Raw genomic sequence first — 20,133 nt, forward strand, 5'->3', positions numbered from 1 at the left:
TGTTTATATATATATATATATATATATATATATATATATATATATATATATATATATATATTATATATAGATTATTATATTATATAGATTTTATTTTGCCGTTAACTGTCCACTGCTGGAATCCAAGTCTTCATACGGATACGTCATACGGATAGGCTTTTAGAGATAGATACCAACGTACATACGGTATATATACTCGTATATATGTGTATGTGTGTGTATGTGTGTATGTGTATTATCTATGATCAGTGTAAATGTAAAATTGTTTATTTGTCTAAAAATAAACTTTATGTATTCCGAATGTTAATATTTCAAAAGATATTTTGTTATTACAACTCTAAATCTTGTCGAGTAAGCCGCTTCGCGCCTTGTTTGTTATGACAGCAAAGCAGGCAGCAAAATACGATCGTAAAATATATCTCGTAATTATTATTTTCCCAGAGGGAGAGTTTGTACAAAAGTCGACCTCTGTCCCGCTCGAGTTTCTACCGCCAAGCAAGTTTTGTACTTACGTGGCTATGACTCGGTGTAAAGAGAGGGGTATGGTAATGAAATTACAGATTATAAAGGCATAACAACTTAGCCCTTAAGATTAACAACACACGAAAGGTATTATAAGTATCACAGTGTCTTAACTTGTTTAACTCGTATTTATCTATTCTGTGGTGTGTGTCTATAATCATCTACAGTTACCATTTAAAATAACAAGTAAACCATAAGCTTATTTGCTATTCCAAATAGCATAAAAATAAACTCACTTGACTAAAAATGAAGCAATGATTCTATGAGAATTAGTCTTAAATCAGATAAAGCTTCATTTATATACCACATATTTTTTACCAGAGGGAGACTTTGTACAAAAGTCGATTGCTTGGGTACCTCTGTCTCATTCGTGTTTCTACCCTGAAGCAGTTGTGTTTGCATGTCTGTGTTTCGGTTTGAAGGGTGGGCTATGGCGTGAATTTACAGGGTACAGAGGAATAACACCTGAGTCCTCAGGAATGGCAACGCATGGGGGTTATCATGGGCGAAACAGTATATAACTCTGTTATGTCTATGGCACTGCTCATGTCTATAGGCGACGGTTACCACTTTCCATCAGGTGGGCCGTCAGCTTGTTTGCAATTCTAAGTTGTATAAAAAAAAATATATATCTCTTTCAAATGAATTTAAATGTAATAGTATCCTATTTGACCTATTTGTTTATATATTGTATTTGATCGTAAAAGGCAACTAAAGGGATTTAATAGTAGAGAGATTGGTAGCAGCGTCCCTTTTAAAACATCACCGAAACCTGACTGCGGTAGCCAATTCGCTTGTGAAGATGAAGCCTATGTTCATCAGTGGACAGTCAACGGTTAATATGATGCTAATTGTATTTGGTATTATTAACGAGGGATGATACGCGAGGATACAGTCAGGTCAGTTGACCCATCGTGACGAATTCGTCATGATGATTCCTAGTAAATTCATCAGGAACCATCACGGGGAGTGCTGGAAATTTATTTAAGAAGGTTTACTGCTGGCAATGACGCCGTTAGTGTCCAATAATTATGTAAGTACATAATGAACGGCCCCTTTGTACTTTAATGAATACAAAATAATTTATTCATTCAGGCGAAATCTAGTTATCGATATGCTAACGAAAATGTTTATAGAGGAATTCGCTCGTGTTTCCTCTCATTTTATTTATATTTCCACGTAATAATCTGTATTGTAGTGCCGTCTGAAATGGGTCTTTTTATGTCCGCAACATTGCAAACTTTCCTCTAGCTATACATTCGAGATTTTACGACAAAGGACACAGTTCCATTGCTTGATGTATTTATCAGTCGTTTGCTTGGGTACTTCTGTCCCATTCGTGTTTTTACCGTGAAACAGTTGTGTTTGCATGGCTGTGTTTCGGTTTGAAGGATGGGATATGGCATGAATTTATAGGGTACAGAGGAATAACACCTGAGTCCTCAGGAATGGCAACGCATGGTGGGTATCATGGGCGAAACAGTATACTCTGTTATGTCCATGGTACTGCTCATGTCTATAGGCGACGGTTACCACTTTCCATCAGGTGGACCGTCAGCTTGTAAAAAAAACTAGTATTACGATTCAAAACGTTCTTTAGAATATCATAATCAGTTATATATATATATATATATATATATATATATATATATATATATATATATATATATATATATATATATATATATATGAAATCGAAACTATTAAGTTCAATTTCAATCAAAATTAAGGAATCTTCTACCAGTGAAAGCATGAAACATGGATAGAAAAACTTTAAAATAAAAAGATTATTGTTCATATTAACTTGACAGCAGAAGTTGCCGTGTTAGTATAAAACTTAGAATGTTTGCCCTTTTCGACTCATATTACTTTACTGTTTTTTTATTGGCTAGATAACAAGTATTAAGACATAATACCTATTCCCATATAGCGTCCGTAAGCTGACAAAGTAAGAAAATAATTTATTCCTTTCCATCCTCAGGATAATCAGTTCCATCCTAACAGTAAACTAAAGGAACTACTCGTATGCACAACACACCAATGCAAGAGAAGCAAAACTCGTAACAAAACCCTATAAAATATTGCTTAGTCACCGTGGTAATAGTGGGGAATATGTCTTTCTCTTTTAGGTAATGATCCACGCATAAGAGGGGAACTTTAATAGGTCGTTATGAATGGAATTAGTATAACCATCGCACGTATATTGAATACTCATGTAAACCTTGTAAGAAACAAAATTGCGGCATCCCTTGTTTTTAAACATAGGGGGCTAACGAGCATACGGCTCAACTGATAGTGAGTGACTAGCGCTGTCCATAGGCCCCCACAATATCAGAGAAACTGCAGGTGTGTTGCGAGCCTTTTAAGAAGGAATATACTCTCTTCTTGAAAGTTGTTGTTACATTGGAGGAGGGGGGAAAGAACTGTTAGTAAAGAGACGTAGTGGTCCCATTGCTAGTCATATACCATGCCGATCTCTATGTGGTCTTGTAAAAATTACTGTGGTTAATTTCTAGAGAATTCTGCACGATAGATAGAGTGAGCTGTCTTCATCTTCAACTATCATCACACACTAGTACTATGCTAGCGTTCAACAATAACGCAAGCGCGGTAAATAATAAATTTTCATCATTAAAAAGTAAATGTACTAAACCAAAATTCCTTTTCCCCGTATACGTATGGACAATTATAAAAACAACAAAATATTCCACTGGACGGCTTTTGAACTCTCCTGTCAAGTTTTATTTTGCAAGCGTAGCGTTTTTGCAGTGCAGTGACAATTAATGGAAAGTGACACCCGTTACGTGCAAACTAGAGGGAATTTTAGCAGTATGACTAAAGAGAGTCTGATGAATACTATTTTTTCTAATGTGTCGACATTTTGTTCCTAAAATCTAGACTTTTATAATATGATCCAATGCAATTATCAATGTTAAGGTTAAGTTGTTTAAACCATCAAGAACAGTGTAGTTAATCTAGTGAACTTAGACTATTCTGGTAGATTAACACAGACCCTTTGCTACGCAACTCTAGCATTTTCTAGCAATCAAAACACAAGAAAATATGTATATACTCGTAATTTATTTCAATAGATTTTAATGTAAACTAATGAATAATTGTCCCGATCAAAAGACAGTTGTTTCCACAAATAATAAATGATCAATTGATTGAACATTTCGATTTGTTACTGATTTCATTTAAAGAGTATTTCTGTGAAAATTTCAAAGAAACATAGTTACACACATGATTTCACTTACAAAATATTATTTGGACAAATTAAATTATTACTGTATTAGTACCTTAACTTTTATTGTTTCTTTTTTTATATAATTTTGTGTCATTATGCCGTATAGGAAAGAGCACTGCTTATCCTAAAGTACAGGATTTATCTATTTAGGGAGCAGGGTTTTACCTATATTTAAAATGTAACATTTATTTTTAAATAAATTATTATTATTATTCTGCCATGTGGTGACAACATAGAATGCCTTCCTTTTACGTGATTGTCATAAAAGGCGACTAAATGAGGGTAAGTAACTTAATGGTCGAGGTCTGGGCATCGGCTTTCCTTTGAAAACATCATCAAAGCCTAACAACAATTGCCAATCCACCTGCTAAGCGTAGCAACTACTGACAAAACCCCTCAATAGGAGAAGAACTATGTCCGGTAGTGGACAGTTTACGGCTGATATATTGACGATGATTACTATCTTCAATTCAATTCTGTTGAAACAGACATCAAGTATTGATACGCGTTTATTGCATTCACTTAGCAAGTATCGATCATTACAGATATTACCTAACGCAATCCACTCATACGTGTGTCGATAACTCGTAAAACTGATAAAACCCGTTGTCACCTCGCTCTCGAGGCGACGTTCACAAATTACAGGAAGGCACACGTTATAAGCCACCAAACGACTTCGTATCTCGTTACAGGGGTAGCGATGTCGTTTGATCCCTGTGCTTATGTATCAAAATAGTATTCATAAATCGTCTTGTCGATTGATGGAGAGAATAGTATGTTGTCATTTTCTGAAAAAGGAGATATTGATGCGAGCAATTGTCAGCGTTTGTTCGAATTTGGATTTCTTTTTTTTTTTATATATAAGTGAGAACGTATCTATGTATCGTATGTGGAAGAAGCGAAAGAGGTTTGTTTGAATCGAAGCATTTGGCGTTCCATTGTTTCTGCCTACCCTAATGGGAGACAGGCGTGACAGATATTTATGTATGTATGTATGTAGAACGTATCTCTCGTATTCTGTCACTAGATTGTTATTTGTTTCTCCACATTACTGCAGCAACATTCGTATCTCTTTTTTTTCACACTAAGGTAGCAAACAGATATACGACTCACCTAATTTTAAGCTGTTACCGTAGCCTATGAATGCCTACAGTACCAGGGGCAGTACGCGCGTGTTACTAATTCTGAAGAAATCTCTTTACCACTTTTTTGAAGAACCCCATACTGTTGTCTCTTGGAAAAATCTTGACATTTTCTTATAAATGTCCTGTTAAAACCAAATAATTTATCATGTTTTCATTAATAACACCACAGATATTAAAATACATAATGCGAAAAGGGACTTAGCGATTGTTACACATTCCTTTAAAGTTTTAAGGGGAAATATTGAAAATTCTAACGTTAATTTTTTATGCCAGGCAAATATACTCGTGCTAGACGTCACATATTATTTTCAGTATGTTAGGCTAAAACAATTTTCAACATGCGCTTTTCACTAAAGCACTTGTTCTGTTAAATAATATTTCGAAATTTGACGGCATTTAGAAGGTCTGGAATGTTAATTACGTATAAGTTACTGTGTCTTCCTAACTTCAAAATGAACCTTCTTGACAATCACTTATTAATAGTTATTTGTTTTATTAAAAGAAAATTAAAAGTAAGTGATGATGATAAGTGAGAAGTTATTAACAGAATAACATATAATACAACAACAGGCGGTTATTTTTATTCGAATACATTAAAAGTTTTATAAAATATTTTATGAGATATAGAAATTATAAAAATAAACTATTCGCTCAGCTATCGAATAGATAAAAATAAAATTTTCATCCGATTGCAGGTTAATAAATTTAGTAGGAATTTAATCCGATCCCTCGGTCTCTAATAAGCGACCATTATTATAAATTCATTCAATTTCCGGTTGTTATAGGGAAAGGATAAATTTTAATTTTTACTAATCCTTGACTATGCTCCTAATATTATAATTGTGATAGTTTTGTTATCTGTTAGCTCTTAATCGTAGTAATAATTTTTAAATGTGACATACTCCTATTATTTGAAATGGAGAAAGATATTAGCTTTTTCTCCAGTCAATCAATATGTCCCGGTTACACAGAAGAAATTGTAGACACCGCTAGTATTACAATATAGATTTAACTCCGCAAAAAAACACCGACATCCGACCGTGACAATTAGTATTGACTAAACATAGAAAGAGAATATCATAGTAGATACTGTTTTAATCAATTTGACCAGTTATCAATCTTATTTTGAAAGGAATAAGACATAAAATCAAACGCACCAATTAACTATAATGTGTTTGTAATAACAGAAACATATATAATACCTTATTTTTGAAGAAAATAAAAACGTAATATTGTCTTCGTTTCATATTCACCTTATTCTATAATAACGTTATGGTTCACTAGAGAATCGCTGTTACTTATTGTTATGATTATTTATTATTCAGAAATAAATATTTCGATCTATTGTATTCGTATGTATGTTGTATGAATTTACAGAGTACAGAGGCATAAAACTTTAGTCCTCAGAAATGACAACGGAAGGGGGGTATCATGGACGAAACAGTATACTCTGTTATGTCCATGGTACTGCTAATGTCTATAGGCGATGATTATCACTTTCTATCAGGTGGACCGTCAGTTTGTTTGTCATTCTAAGTTCCATAAAAAAAATGTAGAATCGGTAAAATGGTTAGAAAATATAGATATAACCATCTTACTTAATTTAATATTAATTAATCTAAATACATAATTTAAGAATATTGTAGATGTACAATATTCTCAAACTATGTACATTTATTTTGTTGTTTGATAAATTTTTGATTGTGATGCATTTATATACAACTGGAGTACAGGAATGTAATGAAGATACTAAGTTTGACATATCCGACAATTGTTTTGACTTCATCCAGAAGTCTTTTTCAAAATAAATATGGTACTTACATTGTCTCGCGCATTTATTAAATTCCCTTTGTCCAGTTGAATATAAATAATGTAAAACTTAACAAAAGTTTTAAAAAATAATGCAACTCATTTATGTAATAATATGAATTGTCGTAGTATTTGAGTATTGACTTGTAAAGTACATGTTCATCGACTTCATTCAAAATACCTCTATATAAAGTACATTGTGCATCACTAATTAGTTGTCAACTTGCAGCGGACGAGAATGGTTCAATATCGGAGACAATACCCGACCGACCCGTTGAGATCAAGAACTTTCCCAAACTATGCGAGCAAAGGAGGAAATTTCCAGTACTGTACAAACTAGAATTCCAGGTATGTTAAATAAACAATGATTTTTATATATTACACTATTGAATATATAGGATCACTGACTGAAACGGCAAAAGTTGTTTTTCCCTTTACTGCCATCTACCAGGCCCATTATCTTATCGAGATGAAAGTTATATTATTACCTCTCAAGTTTCCATTAAATAATACATACTTAAAAATTCATTAAAATCGATTCAACTGTTTACCATAGCATGGTACGATATCGTATCATTTTACCGTCACGATATAATAGAAGAGCAAAAACCATTCAATTATATGAGATACTTTAATTTACCGCAGCAATATACATAGTCTTGCACGGTATGATGATATCGTGGGCATTTAGATTTATCGTGGGTAGATATTTTACCAGAGGGAGACTTTGTACAAAAGTCGATGGCTTGGACACCTCTGTCCCATCCGTGTTTCTACCGTGAAGCAGTTGTGTTTGCATGGCTGTGTTTCGGTTTGAAGGGTGGGATATAGCGTGAATTTACAGGGTACAGAGTAATAATACCTGAGTCCTCAGGAATGGCAACGCATGGGAGTATCATGGGCGAAACAGTATAGTCTGTTATGTCCATGGTACTGCTCATGTCTATAGGCGACGGTTACCACTTTCCATCAGGTGGGCCGTCAGCTTGTTTGCCATTCTAAGTTGTATAAAAAAATGTACTGAAAATTAAGTCTCACCATACAATTGCACACAGTATATTTCCTGATTTTATGCAATTATATCGTGATTTGTGATGAGTAAAATGGTATAATATTATGTTATGCTGCGGTAAATTATAAAAGCGTGCATTGTCCTTACAGTGAACATGATAAAATTTCAACTCTTATGCTTACTTTTATTAACTGAATAAAAATATGCACTTTCAACGCCGGATAACCTTATAATTTCTTATATTAGAAATTATCTACTAAAATCATTTTTCATTTCCTGTCTGTATTAATTTATTTTATGATAAATGATCCTATATATTTGACAGCGTGTCGTATCCACTGCACTGAGTACGCTGGTGCCAGAGACAGACATAGACAACGCAATTAAACTAATATATATGAAAACTGTGACCTATATCGTCATAGTCGTAGAATACTGACGGATCTTTATATGTAATCTTTGTCAAATCCGTCAGTATTCTACGACTATGACGATATGTATTTATGTATAGTGCTATGATGTTAACAAACCCTTTTCTGCATCAAATACTTTTGATGACATCTGTATTGTTGTTTTATTTTATATATTTACGTGTAGGAACTTGGAATCAAAATTTCACTGAGCTTATTTGTGGCCAAAAATAAAACCGCGAAGTATAATGTTTATTTCAATCTATATATATTTACTAATAGTTAATGTGATTGTTTTGTCTATTTAAGACCTGCATTTCTAAGGCAAGTGGAATAATTTATCATCGCTGCCAAGCGCATGAAATAGAACCAGATAGTAATATTCTTTCTTGTTTATTCTCGCAGGAAAGTAAATGTACCTATCTACCGATAGATACTTTAAACATTTGTCTAGGAGATTGAAACAAAAATCAGTTTCTGATATAATAATTAAATTTAATACGAAAACAAAAACAAACTATACAATTGGCATAGCGCGTTAGAATTCAACAGTGGTAACCTATAAGTGATGTCTTGAACAACAAAATGTAAAGATAAAAATTTTACTCATATTTATTAATGATATTTGCCATATTTACATCAATATAAATACAACTTAGTCCTCAGGAATAACAATGCATGAGGGGTATCACGAGCAATACAGTTTACTCAGTTATGTTCATAGTATTGTTCATGTTTATAGGCGAGGGTTACCACCTCCTAACAGGTGGGCCATCGGCTTGTTTGCCATTCAAAGTTGCATAAAAAAATTAATGATTTTTTTAACATAATGACTTTTTTTATTATGTCAATACTTAGTGGCAATAAAATTTATATTAGACCAACAGAGGAGTATACCTCATCGAAAGAAAAATAGACACAGATATATGTCGAGAAACTATTTTAGTAAATGAAAATATCTAAATCTAATTAATTATTTTATTTACAAGAAGAAATAATAACAGAATATTACTTAATCCAATATAACATTAAAAAAAATTAAAAATATATATAATTAAAGATAAAAAATTTCTTTGAGATCACTGCCAGCTGGTAGAGTGCCTAGGATACTTGCTGCATTTCCACGCTGAATAGCAATGGAAATGCGTTGACCAAAGTATAGGCCAGCCTTCTGATCACCAGAGGTTTCCACCAGCCGGCGTGAGATCTCTTTGAAAAGATTCATGGCCTCGGGGCCCCACGGACCCAGAGTTTCAACTCCAAACGCCGCAAATATATATCCATTACCAAGGGATGAATATTTACGGCGCTTGATAGACTCCTGGTGTGTTGCGGCGGCACCAGCCCTCTTGGATGTACTTGGAAGGTGAGACGGTGCCACCGTGTCAACGCAGGTGAAGTCCCATACAAGCGGACGTCCCATCCTCCAAGGTACCAAGGACATCCCGTCAGGTCTCTTGCCATCGTCACGTATCAAACCAGGAGGTTCTAGAATAGCAGGCACGCCCGCGGTGACAAGAGCCCGACGGAGAATGTCATTAATAGCTGAGTGGCGCAGCAAGCGCCCAGCACTCTTTAGGCAAGATAGGCCATGGTGTCCCAAGGCACTGACGTTGTCCCCACACCTGCAGTAGTGGGGAGCATTCGTTTTGGCCCCCAATCTGAGAGAGATTGAGAGTCTAAACGTTGCGTTATCCAATAATGTTCCGATATGAGGTGAGGGAATTGTGTGTAACCAAAGGCTAGATTCCCATTTGGACACCGCGAGAAGACGGGCGCTTTCAGCAGAGTTCTGGGAAGAGTCTAGTAACGAAGTTCTGTATAAATCATTAATGGGCTCATCCCATTGCCTCTGGATTTTGGGATTTATGGGAGAAGCTACATTGGGACAAGCCAGAGACCAAGCTTTTCTAGCCTCAGGCAGGTAAGCTATCTCGAAATCACCGAAAAAAGGTGTTAGTATTTTTTTCACGAGATTCTGCGTACCGTGCGCTGATGATAGAAAAGCTGGTAGAGAGATATGGGAGATTTGGCGGATTCCCAGGCCCCCATGCCTGACCGGCAAAGAGGCCTGAGTCCATATACGGTCTTCGAAAGTGATATTAAAGAGGAAGCTCAGAATGCACTTTATTTTTTCATCAAATTTTGCGGTGAGGTCTGGATATTTCCAAAAGGGTGTACTACGAAGAACTTGAGTAAAATTGGGTACAAAAAGGCAGTATCGAATAATATTATATGCGATGTGAGTGTTGATATTTAGGAGGCGGTCGGAATTTGAACAGAACTTACTAATTTTGTTTTCCACAAAGCTGGGGAAAGATTCATCAAAAATAGGTGATCCAAGGAGGTGAAGTGAACTTTCATTTAAAATTTTGATATTTGGAGCCAGGGTGTTAAATTTAGAAATTACTTCATCTTTATTAGATAAACTATCCGGAATGAAAAGTTCACATTTGGAAAAATTTAGTTCAAGCCCAATATGTTCGAATTCTTGTATTAGAATATGAAGGTCATCGAAAACGGTGTTTACACTTCCTCCTAGGGTACCGTCGTCTAAATACCACACATTGAATTTCGAATTTAGAAGCCGAATAATTGGATTAATTCCTAGGCTAAAAATGGCTGGTCCCAGAGGGTCGCCCTGCTGACAACCAACAGCCGAGAGTAAAGTATTATTTAGATACATAAGTTTAGTAGGTTCGCTATAACATTGCCATAGGAAGTTGTAAATGTGAGGGATTTTTTGTTTAATTTGAGTTAACAGGGCGTCCCTACTAAGTGAATTCAAGGCATTCTTAACATCCACCTTTAGCAAAATATCGTTGGTAGATTGGGTAATGTATGTGCGGAGAGAGTGTATGGCTGCTTCACACCCACCCTTGGAACCGAAACCGAGCTGATATGGCTCAAATTCCTTTTTCAGGTTATGTGATATGGCTTTGCAGCAGATTTTAGCAGCAAGCCGTCTGTAGGTAGTACCTATTGCTATAGGTCTAACACCGCCGTCTTTTTTGGCGAGAGCGCAAAGGTTTGCACCGTATAAAATTTCGGTTATGCTCTCATTTATTTTTCCCGAGAGCATTAGGTTTACAAGGGCTGTTAAGTCCTCCAAAAGCGAGGTGCTGGCATCGCCTGGAGTACCATATAAGAGGTCTTTCAGGTGCTGAGGAGTAAGTCCATCTAGACCACCAGCAGACCCACTGTTGAAGGACTTAACTGCATGCAAGACATCCTGGGTTGAGGCGACGATATAGACATCTGTGTTTTCGGGTGCGTCAGGAAGGTTGAGGTTGGATGGCAAAGGTGGATGTTTAGAATGTAAAGCAGCAAGTGTAGATGGGATATTAGGAGCTACAGCATCATTGGAAAAGAGGAGACGGGCCGCACTTTTGACATCTCCGTCATGCACTTTGCGTTCAACTTTTTTATAAATACTACTTCCATTACGAAAAGTTGGATGTTTGAGGAGGTTTGAGATCCGATCAGATTCCAGTTCCGAGCTGCAACAGTTTGATTTTAATGAACTGGTTAGGGAAAGGTTTTTACGGTCAATGTCGGCATGTAATATATGGTAAGGGAAAGTTAGCAAAAGCTCCCAGCTATGTTTCGAGTTATCTGAAACAGCAGTTTTTAGGCTTTCAGATAGTTTTTTCGCCACAGATGAACGGGCGGCTCTAGGTATTCTTTTTACAAGAGGGACAGAATGTTTTAATTGACTGAGTGTTTCATAGAAAGGCTTGTTTTGATTGTTCGAGTAGTTTAAAAATTGGGAAATAGGTTGTTCAGAATTTTGTTTATGTGTTTTACTGGCATGGATTCGGAGACCTCTCTGGCCTTTTAAAAAACGCGGCTGGGGACATATTGGGCATTGTATATCATTATCCTGTGATGCGGTAGATCCTGTGGGCTGTAATGGAACATTATTGGATAGCACATTCGTGGTTTGCTTAACGACATTCTCCATAAAAAAAAAAAGTACAAATAGAATATAAAATGCGTACGTTAAATTATTTTAAGAAATCACTTTACAGATATCTGTCCATACTACGTAAGCTATTTTAAGTATAAAAATATAGCGTCATAAGAAAAACAGCAATTTGGCACATAAACAAATAATACAGAATGTCATTAGTGAAGTAGCTAGGAGACCGGCACACGATTTGCATTGTGATTGGTTCTTGGTAGATTGTTGTCCAAGCAGCTTGCAGTTACCGGGGCGACAGAGCCCCGTTGCTGTAGTAAATATTCAACTGTCACTGAGCAGCAAACTGACAATCAGCTGATAAACATTAAATCGATAATTTCACGGCACATATTTATTCATCGACGTGTTTAATTATATTTTCAAATATTGATTGATATGTTCTGTAATCGTATAGGGCACAGGCCGTAGTCTTCACAACGGAAGTTATTTAAATTATTTATTTTACATAAAGTGAAAATGTGCTACTTGACAGTTCCTTTTTTCAAAAAATCATATTCATATTCATTTCATATCTAAATTGGAACCAAGTTGACAAAGATAACCAGAGACACTTCGGATTATATTAAGTACTACTCGGCACTAATAAGTACTTGGCGGGGAAACTACCCATTACTGGAAACTAATAACTCACTGTAATGGCTTCCCATCGGACTGGCAACATATATTTAGTTTCTAGTTTCACGGAAAGAAGCAAAACTGATGAGTATTACGGAGCCAGGCGTAGTTTTATCCAAATTTTGACTTCATTCGCTAGTATCCACAATCTGAATGTATATATGATTCCCGAGATATATATGTGTATGTTCCTATATATGTCAACTATAAATAAATTTTTCATGCCAATATTCTACAATATATCCATTGATATCTATGAAACAAGATGCAGAAAAAGCGCATCCTAGGTCTTAGGTATGAAAGGAGACACCAACCAAGGAAAGATTTGAAAACTGTATTAACAGTAGAAGAATAGATGAAACTGATCAAAGTAAAAGTATATATAGAGTTTTAGATATTTGTACATTTCTTACTCAATAACGCTTGAATAGATTTGAACGTTTGTTACTATCTAGTAGATGTATCCTAGTTTAACACCGAACGTTTTTTAATATCTTAAGCACGTAAAGTCCCGGATAGAGTTGGTAGATAATTACGTAAAGTGTAAATATACCTTTTTCTCATTTATTTTGAAATAGTTTCTTTCTAGAATATTCCAAAGTAAATAGGAATACAGAGTGTAGGTAATACAGTTAAGAGCAAATGAAAATAACAAGAGTAGGGGCAAACTGCGATGCAGACTCATTACAAGGATGCCCCGCTGAAGCCACACCTCGGGTAATTCAATTTGCCAGTTACTAAATATCTAAACCGAGACGCGTGTTACAACTTAAACTATAATGTTTTTAATGAAGCAAATGTTAGTATTTTATAAACAAAGTGTTGTTTTTATTATTTGGGAATTATTAGACAAATATGTTTTTTGTATTTTTTTGTTTTTCTTTTTTTTTAATTATTAAAGAAGTTTTATCAATCTCTTATTATTTATCTGTTTTGTTAATTGAAAAAAAAAAGTTATTATATTTCATTTTATATTTTAGTTTAGTAATATTTTTTTTTTACACTGAAGCGATACATTTTCTCATGAAGGATCTGTTTTTCCATCCTCTATTTAAACATATTCGTCTACTCTGAACATGGAATTCTATTTTGAACATGGAATTTCCATAAACGAACTAAATAGGTACGAAAAAAAAGGTAGGTAAAAATACCTACGTTACACATCTGTTTTGCTAAATTTTAAACATAGTAGGTATGTAGAAAATAAATTCCCAAGATTTTATTTAAAATTCAAATAAAATATAATTATTTATTATATCTTGTAAATTAAGTAAATAATCTTAGTGTCTTATATTAAAACAAAATAACAATCAATAAAATAAAAAAAAATACGTGTTCAGAATATAGGTTTTTATTTTACTTATTTTGAAGTAATCATTTTCGAAAAAAAACACGGGCTAAGAAAATTTACAAAATATGCCAAGTGTGAACAAACATATGATTGCATCTAGATAAAATATGTAAACAAAACATGGTTATCTTTTACCAAATATATTATATGACCGCGAGATTTGTATATTTGTGGCCGATTAATTTAGTATTTCCTAGAGAATAATTCCTGGAGAAAACTGTTCAGTCTTCAGAATGCCATCGTAGAATTTCAAACTTGAAATTATCGCACCTTCAAATTAAATTATTTTAATTGAATTAGAAATTACAAACAAACCAAACACTACTGACAAGATTAACATACACTAATTTACCTCAGTCCCAGCGAAGTTATTATCTAGCGTAATTACATAAAAATACAATTGAATCATACTTGTAACAGGTATTTTATGAACTTATTATGTTTATTATTTCCGACAATTGTTTCGACTTCATCAATTACAATTGATTTATGTTAATAGTAAAAAAAAATAAAGACAACTCAAATTACTTTTAAAAGCCAGTTGAAATGAAATACAACAAATAATTATACGACCTTCTTTGTAATTTCCCAAAAACAAGCATCCTATTAGCTACGAAACATTATACTCGAGTTCCTCTCGGCAAATGTGGATACAAGATGGACGCTCAGCAATTAGAGGCAACTACAGTATGCTAATTTTAATGTTTCTATACTAACTTTGTACAAAGTTTCTAAACATGTCGTTAACAATAACATTTACCAGCAAATTGTGTAGAAACATAATGGCAAATTTCAACAGGATATTTGTATCATGGAAATAATGCTTTTATAACAACACCTGAATAAGTACCTATGTATGTCGGTGTTTATTTATTTAATACTTCATTGTACACTCTAATTATACATAGGTAATTATTATTTCAGTGTTGTTATAGTTAACAATAATAGCACAAGGAACCTAATAAATTATATATCATAATATCAAAATTCGTCCTGGCATAATACTGTCCTGGTATAAAATAGGTCATCCCTTCCTTTCCCGTTGGTATCGTAAGAAGCGACTATGGAAACTGAATGATAGAGGAATGGGCAGCAAGTCCCTCTTAAAACAGCACTAAAAGTCTAACTGTGGTTGCCAACCTGCCTGCCAAGCATGGCAACTACTCCCTCTTATTACTATATCTTTGCTATAATATAACTATTTTACTTATAACTGAATTGTTCCAACCGTTCTCGATTTTCGCGCTTAACAACTAATTTAAGTAGTCATATTTATTTATATTGAGTTTTAAGTGAGTTATAATTAATAATTATCTATCTATCTATCTATCCTATTTAAGAGCTGCGCTCTTGTCGGTGGAGCTCTTGCCACTCATTACGTTTTTCAGCGAGTCTCTTCACCTCTTGATACTACATGACACCAACTCCTTCCTTGATCTGCCTGATGTAACTATGCCTTAATAATTATTATTAAAAATTATATTATCTATATATCTATATTATAAACAGATATATAATATAATTATGACATTGACAAAAACATTATTACAAAGAACACATTTATAATAAATTACACCATAATAAGTCGCTGTTACAAAGGGACCAAGAGAGTGAAAAACTTTGCCTCATTTGTGAGCAAACAATATCAAGCCAACGTAAGCGCTACCACATTGGTCACTAAGGACGTTGATAAGGCGCCTCAGAGATTTGTTTAAAATATCACCGAGCCGTGCCTCAGAGGTCTCATTCGTTATTTCCACCCCAACCAACACAAAGACGGAGTTCTCGTTTATATTCTTACAGACACTTTTTGAATTGTAACGGTCACTTGAGAACAACAAAATAATGTCAAATCTACTTTTATAGGGGTTTACAAAATCATAATCTTTAACCTCTACACCGTTTTATGTCATATCAAAGACTGTATTCGTTCTTTTTTTTTTACTACTATAAATTAAAACTTGAATCTTGAAAGTCAGATGTTGTTATAAATTTATTAAATTGCAACTTTAAAATGAAGCAGAACTATTAACAGTACATAAACATCTCTGAACTCGAGGCAAAAATAAGAATGAAAAGTACACAGCTAGCGATAGTTTACTTTAAACAGGAAATTGCTTCATCTCGTCTCTTATTTCGAAAACAAAACTATAATAAACAAAACTGCGAACATAAAATGTGAAAGTAGAAAATGAACTTAGTGCAACTGGTCGTTTTCTATAAGTTTAAAGCTCGCAGCTACTAGCTACCCGAGTTAATCCGTAGCTTTAGATTTAGCTTCTGCGAAAACTATCTACTTCTTGCTATAAGAGTATCGTTTATTGGTACGCCATATTCATTTAGATCAGTCTAGAGAAATCTTGTATATATTGATTGGCTATTACCTTCTCCATACCAAACGTTACGTGTGTACTCAAGTTTGGGACAATTAGTTCGTCAAACGTCAAGGCAAATACTTTATTGTATTTTATCAAATAGAAAATTGTCTTTAAATGGGGTTCCGGATTCGATTCCCGGTCAGGCCAATTTAGGAATAAAACTTTTTCCGAATTGTCTCAAGTCTGGATGTTCCAAATTGTGCACATGTAATGCTCCTTATTCCTCATAACACAGTATATTCCAACTTAAGGACCAGGCAATTAGTAATAGTGATTGTTTGGTATTTATTATTGTCTTTATCTAAATGGAAAGTAAATTCCATAAAATACAAATATATTTTAAACTTCATTAGAGAGTATTATAATATTATGATCAATATGTTATGCATTTTTCTTTAAAAAAAAAAAGTATTTTTGTATATATATCAGTTGTTTAAAAGTACATGTTTTGCTTAGTTTGAAACTAGGTGGCGCTGTGTAATATATAATATAGCCAGTGGTATTTATTTGCTATTTTACTCGTCTGAATTAGTATGTAAAGTTTCCTTTATTTTAAGTTAGGATATAACCTATCCGTGTACCAAATTTCATTCAAATCCTTTCAGCGTGATTGAGTAACATACAAGTACAAACAACAAACATCCAAAAGTTTTTACAAACTTTCACATTTATAATTTTTGTAGGATCTAACCGTTCTTATAACATAACAAATGCTATCCTTCGATTTACAACTTTTTAACAAGCTTTTATTCAGGCAAATTTTGTTTATACAAACAAGACAAATAAAAGCCTCATGCGAAGATCGAAAGCATCATATTTGTACGACCGTGACAGTTCTTTGCTACAGTACTGAATAAACCCCTAGTGGAGTTTTTTTATTATTTTATTTTTATTATGGTTGTAATATGTATTTGATATTGATTCTTTAAATAAATGGAAAAAAAAAACTATTTTCACCAAATATAATATCTATATACATACACAACAGGAATATAACGAACGTACTGTATTTTCCCAATATTATTTCGACTTCATACAAAAGTTTATAAATTTAAAAAATAACATCCATCATATATTTATATTATACATGTATAATATAAGACGTAATAAATCTTATTTAGATATGTAATTCTACATGCATTCAAGACAGCCATTTCACAAAAACAAGTACCTAACATACATATCGCAAACACAACATGCTTCGCGCGTCATTCATTTATTTTGGTGTAAAGAGATTGAAATATTTGTTTCCTGGAGTAAAATTACATGAAATATTATGATATATTCTTATTTGTATATTCTTTTTTATATGTGAAAATATTACTTATTTAAAATATTATAAATCATAAAATTCACTCTTTGATTCACTCACCAATGCAATTGTATTTTTTTTTTTTTTACTTTTCTTTACCTTTGTTGTAAAATTCAAATATGTTATTCATTCCTTCTAAACCAAAATGTTTATCTAGGTATCTACTTACATAAAAATTACAATAAAATGGAATGCACAGTGTAGACAATAAAATCCAGACTTATATATGTATAATACCAAGTAAAAAACATCAACATACAAAATTTGGTATTAACCAAATTTTATCAACCACGTCGTACATATTTTCATAAAAATAATAAATATTTATAAAGATTTTCGAGAAAAGCAATAACAAACTTTTGTAAAGTCTTTCTTAGAACATCTTTGAACAGGTATTGAAGGCAGGTTATATAAACTTTGAAAATTTCTTCAAGATTACAAAGCAATGCGAAAGTTACAATCTATAGAAATATTACTTTCATATTCTTCTATATATATATATATATATATATATATATATATATATATATATATATATATATATATATATATATATATATATTAATTTATTTCATATTGAGTACAGTACAAAATAATATTTAGTACAATGGCATATTTAATGCATTCTTTCCCAACCTATTTTTTTTTATTCTTACCAAAAATATAAATGTGAAAATGAGTTTATTTGTTTATCACCTTATAGTACGATATCGATTTGAGCAATCGTTTGAAATTTGGCAAGCTTATATAACTTGAGATAGAAAAGGATATAGACTACACATTATATATATATGAGTAAATAAATATAGAATAATAATAATACCTCTGGGTAAGTTACTTATATATATAGAATTTAGAATTGAAGACTTTTATTTTGTATTATAACTAGACAATTAATAAAATACTTTTTTTTGTAAATACATACATATTATACATACTAATAAAACAACTAGACCAATATATGTATGTACATCAATTAATACTAATATTCGAACATTGTAACACTTCCCTAAGGTTGACTGGGAGAGAATGCTCTTAGTAATAAGTTCGCCTTGTCCAGACACACTTTCTGTACTAAAGAATAAATAAGTACCCAAGAACACAGGTGTTTAATATTGTGCAAGGATCGAACCCACAACCATGAAAAGTAAGCCGCCGTTACAGCACGAAAATCGTCAATAATAATATATAATCTTCAGCCAAAGATTGCTTTCCTTTACGGCAAAAGTCTCAACTGACGTGACCTACTTAAATAAAAGCTTAAGATTAGACGGAATTAACTTTAAAATTAACTCCTGTTTAAGATTCCAAATTAAAATTATTGATGAACAAAAATGAACTCTAATCTAATAGAGTTTGAATATACAATCCTATTCAATTGTATTTTCGTAAAAAAATCAACTGGAAAAATTAGCAAATTACTGAGAATATTAAATATAATAAAAAACACAAGTAAATGGTTGATTTATGTCTAATGTCGATGAACTGTTTTGGCGTCCAATCTTTAGAAAAGTTGGTGTCCCAAAAAAGCAATTTATAAGTTTATTTCTTCTATATTTCGAGGTTATTGGCTTTTTTGAGAGCTCAAAGTCGAAATCACAGTTGAAACGGTTCATCGAAGTTGAACAGCAGGTACACTTGTTGAATAACATCTAATTATGAACAATCTTTTTAGCTTTGGTCTACCAGAGGGAGACTTTGTACAATAGTCGATTGCTTGGGTACCTCTGTCCCATTCGTGTTTCAACCGTGAAGCAGTTGTGTTTGCATGGCTGAGTTTCGATTTGAAGGGTGGGATATGGCGTGAATTTACTGGGTACAGAGGAATAACACCTGAGTCCTCAGGAATGGCAACGCATGGGGGGTATCATGGGCGAAACAATATACTCTGTTATGTCCATAGTACTGCTCATGTCTATAGGCGACGGTTACCACTTTACATCAGGTGGGCCGTCAGCTTGTTTGCCATTCTAAGTTGTATAAAATAAAATAAATAATTAAAAATTTGTAAACCGTATTTTCAACTGCATTTTGTACTTTAACTATAGATTACTACAAATGACATTAAAAACTTTAAATAAATTATATGATTATATTTGTACTTATTTTAGTAGTAAAAGCACTGCCTACTTAATTTTCTGCTTACCTCATGGTTGATTGGTGGTATTAAATCCGCCATATCGTCATAGTCGTAGAATAGTGACGGTACCTTTATATGTAATATTCGTCAGATCCGTCAGTATTCTACGACTATGACGATATGTAGGTACACTTACATTATATAATTGTGCATCGAAGTTTAAATAAATAAACAAATAAATATAATCTTATTTATTATTTATTTGAC

At 33.2% G+C, this 20,133-nt stretch overlaps 1 protein-coding gene across 4 annotated transcripts in view; it reads left to right on the top strand.

Annotated features, from left to right (window-relative positions):
* The window catches only part of LOC113521893 (receptor-type tyrosine-protein phosphatase kappa), a 207,966-nt gene that overhangs the window by 156,602 nt on the left and 31,231 nt on the right, over nt 1-20,133 (top strand). For all 4 annotated transcript variants that reach the window (XM_026907551.3, XM_031909825.2, XM_031909824.2 and 1 more), the window contains one exon: nt 6,953-7,071. In XM_026907551.3, coding sequence (XP_026763352.1) covers nt 6,953-7,071 — 119 coding nt within the window. The remainder of the gene's footprint in view (nt 1-6,952; nt 7,072-20,133) is intronic.

This window comes from Galleria mellonella, unplaced genomic scaffold (assembly GCF_026898425.1).
Source record: "Galleria mellonella isolate WM207_F2 unplaced genomic scaffold, CSIRO_AGI_GalMel_v1 utg63, whole genome shotgun sequence".
Taxonomy (NCBI): Eukaryota; Metazoa; Arthropoda; class Insecta; order Lepidoptera; family Pyralidae; genus Galleria; species Galleria mellonella.